At 39.6% G+C, this 13,333-nt stretch overlaps 1 protein-coding gene across 5 annotated transcripts in view; it reads right to left on the bottom strand.

The window, feature by feature from the left end:
- for (cGMP-dependent protein kinase for) overlaps positions 1-13,333 on the bottom strand; it is a 210,965-nt gene that overhangs the window by 44,457 nt on the left and 153,175 nt on the right. For 4 of the 5 annotated variants that reach the window (XM_050195801.3, XM_050195799.3, XM_055063274.1 and 1 more), the window contains exons 2-9: positions 9,207-9,373; positions 8,481-8,594; positions 7,768-7,873; positions 7,021-7,084; positions 5,874-5,951; positions 4,841-4,947; positions 3,555-3,626; positions 1,791-1,868 (exon numbers count right to left, since the gene is read on the bottom strand). In XM_050195801.3, the coding sequence (XP_050051758.1) occupies positions 1,791-1,868; positions 3,555-3,626; positions 4,841-4,947; positions 5,874-5,951; positions 7,021-7,084; positions 7,768-7,873; positions 8,481-8,594; positions 9,207-9,373 (786 nt within the window). Of the gene's footprint in view, positions 1-1,790; positions 1,869-3,554; positions 3,627-4,840; positions 4,948-5,873; positions 5,952-7,020; positions 7,085-7,767; positions 7,874-8,480; positions 8,595-9,206; positions 9,374-11,958; positions 13,331-13,333 lie in introns of those variants that run through there. The other variant, XM_050195800.2, reaches the window with a different exon arrangement.

Below are 13,333 nucleotides of genomic sequence, written 5' to 3'. Positions count from 1 at the left end.
AACCGTTAAAAAAAATCAATAGTTTTCACATAATGTGACATGCTTACCCTTATGACAGGTTTCCAGAGAAAGCATCAAAGCAAGTAGGGCAGTAAATTAGAACAATTAAGCTTCGTGACACACATAGCAATATACAAATCTATATAATAACTGCTCCTACCTTTTGATCACTGAAATGCTTACACGTAAACAATGAAATGAAACCATGGCAGGGGTCCGCTGCATGGTTGCACAGAAGGTGTTGCGTGTGGTTTGAACGAAACTCTTAACAAAATGATATGTTACAGGGGAAACCAACAATGCATGATTATCAGTCATCTTGAGCACATCAGAGTAGCTTTCGTAATGGACCTTCAGTTGGCTAATTAATTAAATTATCAAAATTTATGCAAATATTCATTTAAGGGGCTCTTCTGTTATTTGGATTGTTGTAGAAGAATGTACGAAAAAAGCCAACTGTAGTTGGTCGCTTGAAGTTACCACCTGGCAACTATTTTTCAAAAGAACTACAACAGACGAACTGCATAACTCTGCACATGCATGCCTGCATTGTACATTCTAAAGTTTGCATTGAATGAGTGAAGTTTGCATGTGGGCCACAAAGCAGCAACCAGCTACACAATGCAGTCTTGGTCAAAAAGTCTGTCAGTTATTTAGTTCCAAAGATGGAAACTATGCATGACACAAGCAGTAAGCTAGCACAAAAGTAGAATTCAAATGTATTATTTACTTTTATTGTGAAGCCCTTTTCGTTTCTATGTCGTGGGCCTTGTTAATAGATTAGATAGGTGGCCAACCAATACATTTGTTAACAATCAGCAGATTAGCTGTGTGCAATAAACAAAAGACTGGTGTGAGCTGAATTTGTGAAGCAACATCATCAGCAGAAGGTACACCACTTGGCATTTTATACAGGATATCCCGCTAACTTAGCCAGAGTTTAAAAATATGTGAATGCCACATTGCTGGACAGAACCAAGGTAATGTTGCTTGCTGTCGCTTGGAGATAAACAAATTGTTTTTTTTCATTCTGCCTAATTAGATAATTAACCTTACTTAATTAATCAACTTCTCAAATATTGTAATTAGATTAAAAGTGTCAATAAGAAAATTGTAGAGCAACATGAAAAACTACTGATACAGCTTTCTTTTGCTGAATACGTTGCTGCATAAAAATGTTTTTCCTAAGCTTGAAAGAAGCCCGCAAATATACGCAAAGTGCTTTCGAGCGGCCAGTTGCACAGCAATTTTGCGTGAATTTGCAGGCTTCTTTCACGCTGGGAAAAACACTTTTATGTAGCAACGTATTGAGCAACAGAAAGGTGTATCTGGAGTTTTTCATGTTGCTCTACAATTTTCTCACTGACACTTTTCCTCTAATTATAATATTTGAGAAGTTAATTAATTAATTAATACTAATTATCTAATTAGGTGGAATGAAAAACTAATTTGAGTATCTCCAAGCAACGGCAAACAACATTACCTTGGTTCTGTCCAGCTACGTGGCATTCACATATTTTTAAACTCTGGGTAAAGCTAGCTGAGACACCCTGTAGATATCCTAAGGTGCATTAAATGTTTTTAGAAGTAACAGGTTTAAATGCCTGAAGGCCATTAGAAGCTATCAAACAACGGCAGCCTCATATAGTGTGTGGCATGCAATAGAATAGCAGAATATTTTGAGAACACGCTGCACTTCTGGGTTGATAAGTGATCTATGAGTAACTTTTAAAAGCAACAGCATGCTTCAATGATACAAAAGAAGAGCAGCTAGCAGAAAAATAGCCCACCTCTGCCTTGCACCAACATCCTCGTCATACTGCTTGCCTCTGATCTCGTCAATGTTGCTCATCAGCTGGTTGAAGGAGCTGCAGGGAAAGTAAGAAAATGGTGTTCCAAAGATATTAAAACAAGTCAATTTTAATCCCATGATATGACAGTACAATAGGAAATACATGACAAAACAGCCCCCCCCCCCCCCCCCCCCCCCCGACTCCCAAACACACTGGAATGTTTCTGCTGCAACAGCAAATATAATGACCCTGCAGTGTATTCATGTCAGGCTTCCTATGCTAAGCGTGTTTAAAGATTTCCCGAATGGGCACACAGGTTTGCCATTTAGCAAGCGGGCACAGCTAAATTGACTCGCATGCCTGTGTCAACCCAAGCATACTTGCCTCCTGCATGAGTGAAAGTGTATCAAAAAGCTGCTTTTGATATGCACAGTAAACAGTTGTAGAAGATGCAATCCAGCAAACTCATAGCAGTCAGTCTCGCAAAACATCTCTGACTGAATTGACAAGGGTACACGTACAGAGACTCACAGGGTTTAGGCCCCATTTATGCACACTAGTGTATTCGATGGAGTGGTAAAATTTACCAATGCATGAAGCAGTCTCATTAAAGTTTATTACAGTTCATTCGACTCACACTTTAATGGGTGACATAATGCAATGACCATAATTAAAGGGACACTAAAGAGAAATTAAGTATAGCTGTAACTATGTCAAAAGACCCACTATTACTGCAAAAGGAAGCTTAATAAGCCAGAAAAGATGCTAGAAAGGAAGACGTGGCGATGCCACTCTGTAGTTCCCGTACCAGGTGGTAGTGATGTGGATTTTGATGGTGTCTTCTCAAGCGTAGTTAATTTTTTACCTTTAAAGATGGACTACACTGTATTCTTAAGGATCAAAAGACTGCACTTAGCAAGTTTAGAAAACGTTTACTGTACCACAATGGTCCAAATACGAGAAAATAAGTTTGAAATTCCTGATGTTGCACTGACATAGTGACTCTGGGATTTCGGCAGAAAATTTTGGTCTTCACTTTCTCTTCTAGTAATGAACTTCTTACTGCGAAGTTAACAAAATAGGAATTATGAAAGAATATTCTATAATTTTTAGTGTTTTGCTTTAGCAACCCTATAAGTCTTTTGCATCATAAAGGGCCCATTTAAGTTGGGGTGACATAATCTAGACAGAAACCAGTACACATTCAAACAAACATAATGGCAAGCAACATAGCAGTAGAAATTCCCTTCAATAGTTAATCTACCATGCGAAACAACTGAATATGCATGTGAATATCTATGCTGCAGCCTTCTCCCAGAAATGGGAGGAGGAAAAACACTGTGACAATATGCTCACCATATTGAGTATGAAAACACATCCCCCATGCAAAGGAAAACAAAACTGGCTCATGACACTATGTGTGAGCAATAAAGTATTTGTGAACATTCTGCCCAATGACAATTTGCCTTTGAATTCAGTGATATCTTAAACTGTTATACTTGAACTTACCTGCATTTGACCTTCACAGTGCCCTGCATCTACATGCCCATATGCTTCCGTATGTGCTCTAAACCTTCATTACCAAATACCTGTATTGTTTATAAATGTCTCTATGGTTACTGGCAAACATGCACGGGCATACAGCGACCGGCTAAATAACTGTAGGTTCAGTCCAAGCAATTGGTATAAAATTTGTCACTAAAGAAATATAAAAATAGGAAGTGCTTAGGGGTAAGCAAGAAAATAAACATGCATGCTTACTCTCTGTCGATGACTAGACATGTCACACCCTCGGGATCGTCTGCTATTATGTTGGCTGTACGACATTCTTCACTGCAGAAAAGAATACAGTGAAATGACATAGGAGAAAAGTGCAACTACATTATGGAAATGACACATCATGACAGGAAAGCGAAAGCAAAAATGAAGAAAACAAGGTGCACATAAGCACTGAGGGGCCACTATCAAATGCTGGGATGACAGCTGTATGCATTTTCTTAAGATGTCATAAAACCCTCTAACCAAGATAGTTCAGTTTCAATGCTAATATTTCTTACATATCAACTGTACAAGGCCACACTTTCCAAACACAAAGCTCATAAACCCCACAGGGGATACTCTAAATACATCACTTAGCACTGTGAACACTTTTGGAAGAGTTTCCATTACTAACAGTAATAATTGCTGATAAACTCAGGCCTTAAAGTTATGAAGCAGCCACACATCTATTTATTATATTCTGTGCAGAATGCTATAGTGGGGAGCTTCAGAATAATGTTGTGGTATACATTGACGAAGCAAGGATGCTTTAGCCAAAATTCTAGAACAAGAGTCTTGCATTACAACTTCATCAAGCACTGTAAATGCCACAGTCAGGATTATGCTTTACATTTGTACATCTATGCCATTAATCCCACAAGTGAAAGAATTGATCACAGTAGGGAACATACTCATGTTATTCATAGTTATACCTTAGAGTTTTCTAACAAAAAAGAAATGACAGGAAAACATAAAAAAAATCTGGGATTTATTGAAAGCACTCATGATCTTGACAGAAGCCACAACAAATTCAAACTAACATAATGGCAAGAAACATAGCAGTAGAAATTTCCTTCAACAGTTAAGCTATCATGTAAAACAGTATGCATGTGAATATCTATGCTGTGGCCTTCTTCCAGAAAACAGAAGAGAAAAAACACTGACTATATGCTTACCAGATTGAGTATTAAAACACATCGCCCATTCCCACCACGGGACAAATGAAAGTGGAGTTCACAGACTATGTGGTGTGGCTGCTCGACTCAACAGCAGAAAAACATAGCGCCCTTAACTTAACAGAACAAAGTAAAAATAATTATGCTATATCAGCAGACACTATAGATGTGGAATGGCACAATTGCAAGCAGTAAGGACTACACTCACCTGGATCACACAGCAACTAGAAAACATGTCAGCATGCATGTGTAAAAGAGAAAGAAAGCAAGAGCAGATGTTGGCACCTTGAAGAAAGAGTGAGAGGTATGGGGTGAACACAAGAGTACACTCACCCTTGCAGTGCTTTTTCTCCAAAGAAGTCTCCCCTGTGTAATGTCCTGATGAAGATCTCCTCTCCTGTGCTACCTGCCTCCTCTGGTGCTTTCCTGGTTACCTTGACCTGGCATAGCCAAGAGGTAAAAACTCTCTCATTACCCAAACACAGAAATTTATCTCAGAATTCTCAACTGTAGTGAGTGGCCAGAAGAGAGGATATCCGAGAGAATGTGTGAGGGGGAATAATTTCTTTTTCTTTCCCTTCTTTTTTTTTTGCAATTGGCTATCCTTTCTCTTTGCCAATGATCACAAATGAGCAGGATATAAATGCAGCTGCTGTGACTGAACACTACAACGTAATTAATGTGCTGGCTTATTGATAACAACACGGGCAGCGAGTCTACAAAAGCTCTATGGCCAGAACCCTTCTAACACTGTGCTTCAACAGAGCAGCTCCGCTGCAACAAGAGTGACAGCAGCTAGCGGCACTGCAGTCATTGTGCAAGGATACCTGCATGTCAAAATCAGCAGAATGCAATTATTCATGCGCTAGTTGCTGTTGATCTTGACCAGTTTTCAGTTCTGCCTTGAATTATCAAGTAAACAAAGGGCTCCTGCCTAGTTCAAGATACTGTACAAGAAAAGCTAAAATAACATTGATTATAAAATAAGTGATTGAACCTACCTACATCAAAGCACAATATGAAATCACAAGATGCAAATTTTCTTTCACTAGTGATGCACTATGATTTGAGCTGAATAAAAAAGTAAGGTTTGAACAAATGTTACGAGCTTGTATTATTCAGATTTGAAATACTCTGAAATTTATCTAATAAACGAATGCTTGCAATATATATTTCACGAGACAAATTCATTCCATATGGGAACTCCAATAAAACAAAAATTGTAGTAACAGTGCTATTCATTTCTGTTTTATTTTTTAGCTGGAGATGCAACTGTTTTAAAGTCTTTACATTTTGCTATAGCAGCATGTTTTGAAGCGGTTGTCAACACAATGTAAGCAGAAATATGTAAAAGAAGTACACGTACAGTTCCTTTGCTGATGATGAAGAAAGTGTCACCTCTAGCCCCTTGCCTGATGATATAGTCACCTTGTGCATAAGTAGTCTGCAAGAAGATAGTAAATGAGAGAGAGCCGTTAGTGGCCTGTGCAGCAAAGAGAAACCAAGAAAAAGATATTGAGATTAATGACATGTAAAACACAGAGAAACCAAGAAAAAAAATCCAGAAACCCTTTATCATTATTTCTCGACATAGACGTAATCCATTGTATACTTCCGCAGATTGAAAAAGGTACCCATTCCTTAGCCTGCCTACAGTTTGTGCCAAGCCAAGATAAATTATTTTCTTTACCTTGAGCAGTAAGAAGACTTAAAAGGGGATTCTACTACATTAATTGATACTCTACATTTAATAAACATATAGCATGTGTTCCAGTGGCTTCTGCGGTTCCTAAGGTATAGCATGCAGTATACATTTCACCCCTGGCTTCTCTTATGCTGGAGCAGAGCCCACGTCATGCTGCATAACAAGCACTGCCTCCTCCTTTTTTTCCTTCCTTCCATTTTTTTTCTTTGCTGTGCCCTACTGGTAGCAGTTTCAGGCACTTTGCTTTTAATGTGCCATAATCTCTGATAGACCATTGGAGACTTGTGGCATAGTAGATAGGGATCTGCAATGACGTCCTTGGGGGCTGTTCTGAGAAGGAGGCACAGGCTTTAAGTAGAACTTTCTGCTGTTTTTTGTGGCACACCTAGGTATAATATTTTGCAGACACGATTATCATCACATGATCTATGCCTTAGGTTCACTTGTTTGCAATGCTTAACCCTTGCAAGGGGTCCTTTAAGCAGATATGGAGTGTTATGGAGGACAAACTGAATAGCCTACTTACCATCACCTATATTCACCTCATTTATACTAAGCACTTCCAACGCCCCTTTGCATGTCTCATGTACAGGAACATATTCTAACAAAAACACAAAGTAAACAAATTAGCTTGGAAATCAGCGTTCACCCATGCTACCACATAGCTGTTTATTTAACTAGTTACCTGGACCTATTGGGACTGGGAAGTCTATGCAATTGTTGAAATTCTCATTTTCTTTATTAGCCCAAAACATCCTGTAAACAAATGGCACAGCTTTGCATGCTGTAAAATTGGAGGGCTACATACCTCTTCAAGAACATCAGATATTTTGACAAGGGTTTCCTCCGGAAGTTTCCTGAATGTAGGCACACTGGAAGAAAGTGACAAGGAATGGTGTTATCAAAGTGCAATGATATGAGTGGTGGTAAGAAAATATTCATAAGCTGTCATGTATACTGTGCTACACAGAGGCAACATCTCAGTACTGTCCTAGCACCCATTACAACTCAGTTTGGAAGCTTTGCAACATACTGTTTCTTCAGCAGATGTCTGCCAAGTGCATAGTACTGGCCATTTTTAAAATAATGTAGCACAAATGCTGGAATTATATTGGCTCAGATGCCAATTCCAACATAGAGCATTCATATGTCAGGTTTACCGGTGCTGCCTTACTGAAACATAACATGCTGCTGACTATCAAAAGGTAGCAGCTATAAATTTTCATGTAAAAGAAAAGCTACTTTTAGTGAGCTAAAATGCTTCTTTGCAAAGAGACATGAACAAGTCTTCCAATGTTACTAAACAGTGCTGTTCTTCAATTAACGCTCTTCTCATAGAGACTTTATGGCTGACAACAGCACCAGGAGACTTGTTTTCAGAAACCATAACATGGAAAGCTTTATACTATATCTTCCCTGGAATGGTAAAAGGATTCCTAGTAAACAAAAATTACTTTTAGAGGTGACCCACAATGACTCAGGAAGACAGCTGGTCATCATGGCTAGTCATTAATAAGGTGGGCAAGAGAATTTCAAGTGCATAGTCAACACTCACCTCTTGAGAAATTCAGTATATTCAGACTGCCTAACCAGGCCTGTCCTCATCATGATGGTCTGGAAGCATTGCCTTTCAATGGCCCAAAGCTTGCAATCACTGATAGCTGCAAGAGGTGACCTAACTATTATTGCACTACTCCAAGAAAATATCTTTCTCATGGCCCGAGTTGAAATCATGAAGTATAAAAATGAGCTCTACATGCTGGAGGGCCTGTCCCGTGCAATGGTAATAAGTCACATGCTCAACACAAAAGTTAATTTCTTTGTAATCTTACAAATAATTGTGCATAAGATTGCCAGCTATCAAAAATAATCTAGCGGTCAAACAAATATATAAGCAAGACCACCAATATGAAACTTTAAGTCAAGGTCAAATATTTTCTTTCTTTTTGTTTTCCAATTGTAAAAAATTGTAAGAACATGTTCATATGCTTCTTGTAGTCAATGACAGCCTTCATAAGAATGCTGAATATCCTATTGCAGCAGATTTATTTTGTCACTTTTTAATGCTTTTGTGTATAGATGCATGCCAAGACATGCACTTTAATAATTTTCAAATGCACACTGCAAAAGTGTTAGTTCACCCTGACATCAGCATTCATTCTGTCTACCTTCCAGCTAACTGCCTCTTTTCCTCTTGCATTGTTTTTGTAGCCAATGTAGAGGCTTGTTGGCACAAGCCACAACACAAAAATATGAAGCTGTTCATACCTTTGACTGTAGCTGTCCTCGTGCAATTGTAGAGGATGGCCAGCTCACCAAACACTTTGCCAGGCCCCAGAGTGCAGAGAAATTTGCTCTCCTTTGTGACCTCCACTTTGCCCTCTGCACAGAAACTCAGCAATATAGATGCCATGATTCATGCCTTCATAAGAACATAGTGCAGGATGTATAACTCTTTTCGTTTCAATACAAGATTATCTTTTCCCATGTAAATACTCAATAGCACAGCAACAAGTTCACGAGTTCCTTTTGAATATGAAATGTATAGTTGTTGGTACTCGATTTCCATTCGATTCAGGAATTTATATTCCAACTTGTCAAATATTCATTTCCGTTCGAATATAAGGAATAAGCACATTTATATAGTACAGTGAGAAATTCACTAATTCTTAACTAGTGAATTTGCTGCTGTACTATTGATTCTTTAGAGGCGAAAAAAATGCTTTTGTACAAAGATTGAAGCTGATAACATACCCTCCATTCCGATTCGTGAGCATACACCAGATAGTTTAAATTGATTATCAAACATGTTATCATTACGTTTTGCTTCTAGCTACTATCATGACAGGCCATGTAGGATCAATTGCACTGTCACATGATATTTTATAAGACTCTCTTTTATAAGGTACAAGAGGCTTTGAAAATTAATTTCACAGTCCCAAGGGCACATGGTAAAAATGCGCAGTGCTACTGCTGTGGTTTACAGGGCCATACCTTCCATGACGTAGACAACAGAGCCGACATCGCCCTCCTTGATGATGAGGCTGTCCTGGGCATACTCGACTGGGTACATGCAATCAGTGATCTCCTTGATCTGCACAGTCTCCAGGTTCTTCATGAAGTCATTGTCTTGAATGGCTTGTTTAATTAGCTCCCGGGACCTGCAGTGACAGAAATGGTGCAGGCATCAGCAGGAGACTTAGCATTGAGAAAATTAATGACTGTACTACCCCAAACCTCAATCAGTTGTTTGGTTTACTTAATTTACCATAGGGGTAAAATTTTGTCACACCACAAAGGTATTGTGGTGTGACAAGCACAATTTAAGCAGCAGCACAGCCATGGAAATTTTTTTTTTCAAGCTATTCTGGAGATTTGGCCAGCTGTGTCTAACAATAACAGGAAAATATGACTTCAATGAAAACATATATTTGGTACTGTCTCTACAACAACAAAATTTTAGTGGGAGCACGTGCTGTGCTCTTCAAAGGTACCACCACAATACTGGCGTTAAATAGCACCATGTATACAATGAGGACCTGTGCTATCAGGGTGCAAAGAGGGTTACCGTCACGAATAATGATTAACCCAAAAGAGGGTTACCTCAACTTCATGATCACGATTTGGAACAACGACTTAACAGAGCAAGTACACACTACTGTTACAGGCATATATGACCTGTTTGAAGGAGGAAGAGCCAATTCTCTTGAAGACAGTGCAGTGCAAATAAAATGTACAATCAGGAAATGTGATTCTCACTAATGAACTAATAATTATCCAAATTTACAAATTAACATTTTAATTGATTACATACACTTCTTTTGCTTGTTGAATTGAAGCTAGTGAGTGTTTACAGGACACTTCTACTTAGTAGGAGTCATGAGACTAGTAGCACTTCGGAAATATCCATCTCCAAAGTAGCAGGGAAGCAAGCAGTTCAATTTATTATTCTCCCACCGCCTTCTTTGCACACTGCCAGAAAATATAAGCAGAACAATAATGTATGTTGTGGCAGGTTTTGAGGATGACTAGCTTGAATTTTGCGCAAGTCTCGGGATGCCTACTTGGCAGGCATTCCTTTAGCACTAACTGGCTCAAATTCTGCAATTGCAACATGTGCCCAAAAGCAAATTAATCATAAGCTAATATCTTGGGCTCTTATTTAATTAAACAGCAATCATCTGAAGCCCGCATATAATACTGTGTTGTCAAAAAAAAACACTTTCACCATTGCACTGCCGTCAAGAAAATGGGCTTTTTCTCCTTGCAGTAGGTGATGTCTACACAGTTATAACTTTTTTCCTTTTTTAAAGAGCAGTCTGTTCTATAGCAAGCTCATCTTTGCATGAGGCTATTTATTATAATGTGCCTTATGTTCTATATATCCAGGAACAATGGCAATGTCCAGTCAGCATCTTTTTTGAAGTGCATGGTTTGCATAAAAGCCGTATGAAGAGCAGTACATGCAGAATTCCTTATGAAATTGAAGCATACTTTTGGTCTAAGTCATCATGTTAAATTTCCCCTTCAGGCTCACTACAAATGCATAATAACTAAAATCTAGAGAACCAGTTTTCAAAAATTAAACAATTTGTGGCTTTGTACAATTAAACGTAAGTTGAACTTTACGGTAAAATCAAATCAAAGTTGACAGTCGGGCTAGGCATCAACTGAAAATTTTAATTTGATTAACTGAAACTGTTTGATCTATTACTTCATTGATTAGCCATACTATTTGTGGACTTAAATATTTGTGCTAAACAAAAGTCAAAACTTATAATTTTTGTCCATATAACCTTTGAAGAAGAAACTGTATAACTGTAGGTGCTATTTGTTTATTCTGACAACAGTGCAAAGCAGACAGTGAAACACAGATAAAGAGGCACACAAGTCCTGGATTGGCATAATGTAGATATTCCATTCACTTGATTGTATTTATTTCTCATCATTCATCAAAGAACTCGCCAATGCTGGTGATAGTGTAGGCATCAGGGCGCTGCTCGGACCATTGACAAAAAGCAATAAGAAAAATAATTGCAATAGAATTGTTACATTATCCCGACCCTGTGTACTTTTTTCTGCCTCTGTCACCATCTCTTTAATATTGAACATAAAGCAACTCGCCTAAGTTTACTCGATATTTAAATCAATATTTACCTATAATATGATGTCAGTGGCATCTTACTTGAGTGTACATATATTAAGCATATCAAACTGACTTAAACATAATCATAGGCCCAGCTTCAGTGATGGTAATCACTTGACCACATCCTGCTGGCTTGATGTGCAGCACCATGCAGCACTCAGGGGTGGTGTTTATCCCGAGAGACATGAAAGCACTTCCTTCCCGCTGAATAAGCAAAGAAGGGATGTTGATGCCTACTGGTGCATGATTTTTCTCATTTGAGTGCAATCGATTAATCACAATAAAGAATACTAACCATGATTACAGCATTATATTCGATTAATCTCAAGGTCAATCGATCACTCATCCAGCCCTAGTTGAAATGTTGTTTCATAGATATTAGAAAGTGGCATTGCATCGGTGATCGAGGGTCCCTTTTAATTGTGCGACAACATTGCGTCTCAAGGTCGGTGCGATCCAGAGCGATGGCCGCCAAGCAAGCGAACGAGGGACAGGCCTAGATCGATGCCCCTTCTCGCCAAATCGGTTTCCGACATGGCTCGCATGCGACGCCCAAAACGCAAACGCTGTTCGCAGAGTTTAGTTTTGGTTAATGCGTACGTTCCCGCTGGATTTCCCCGCTGGGTGCTCCGATCACGTTCACCGCAGTTCCGGCGGTCCAGGGCGAAGTTCGGCGGAGAGCTTAGTCGACGGTGCACCGTCAACGCAGCCGTGGCGGCCGATCCCCTATTCTGTTTCTCAATGAAAGCAATAACTCCGCGTCCGACAGTCGAAGAAGAGCCCACTGCACGACAATAACAACGCCGGCGCCAGTGCAAACCTGCGCGAGACGATTCGCGCGAACGCTGTTGTGGCACTTTGCGCGAGCGCGGAATTGTCTTCGGTGTCGCAGACGGCCGCAAACAAGTCGCCCGATCACCGGAAGGTGCCAACGGAGGCGCATCTCGCATGTCCGAGCAACAGGTGCGGATTGTCTCCCCGCCTGTTTCACGTCTGTCACGCACATATCCCAAAGCGCTCGCCGCATGCATGTTGTATCCGTCCATTGTAGGATCCAGTGCAGACAACAGCCGGCGATATGCAGCCGCAAAGGGCATTGATGGTTCATATTCGCTGCCTTCGACTCAGAGCGTATAAACATGAATGAACTCCCGTACAATGATGCAGATTGACACGGGAGGGCCGCCAGCTACGTAGACTCGTTTTTCTCGCAGAGGCTGACTTACAGTGAAATAGTACTGAGTAAAGGGAGCCTCCCTTCCTTAATAGAGCTGCTTCCACGATCGGCAAATGGTAATTCTAAAAGCCATTAAGAACCTCTGAGCGAATGAAAAATGCAGATATAGATATCATACAATATTATAACGTCTTGTAAGCAGCATACAAACGTCTTGCACGGACACATGCCTAACAGTCCCTTCTATATCACCGCGCAATAACGTTTTAGGATATTTTCCAAAGTTTCTGTTTTGTTTCACGTCTTCAATAGTTCCGTTAATTTTACATCTTTAGCGAGCAATTTTATTTCCTTTAATATGCAGAATCAATGGAAAAGACGCGCCACGTTGGACGAGTGGAAGGCATGCCAGTTTCTTGTATTTAATTAACGTACCCACCAATTTCTTGAACGAAGAAAAATGTGAAAAAAAAAAAAATAAAAGAAGAAAAATTGTGAACGAAAACGTAAAAAAAAAAAAAATAGAGAACGTACGCTGAGCTTTAGATTATGGAAGAGTGAGCCATAAAAAAAAAAAAAAAAGGGGGAGGGGGTGTTCAACCGCACAGACTGCATCTTTCGATAATAAACTTTTTTTAACACCCATAGGATGACCACTGTCCGTTCATAGTCCGTTCTTCAAGTGAAACTTGTATTGCTGCACTCGTGTTGGCGTCGGTGCCGTGCGAAAAAAGCGCGCGCGAAAATTGCTTGTCGGATTGCGGAACCACCAGCCCTGGGTTCCAAGACCACCACGCT

Source organism: Dermacentor andersoni, chromosome 1 (genome assembly GCF_023375885.2).
Source record: "Dermacentor andersoni chromosome 1, qqDerAnde1_hic_scaffold, whole genome shotgun sequence".
Lineage (NCBI taxonomy): Eukaryota > Metazoa > Arthropoda > Arachnida > Ixodida > Ixodidae > Dermacentor > Dermacentor andersoni.
This window is presented reverse-complemented; position numbering and strand designations above follow the sequence as displayed.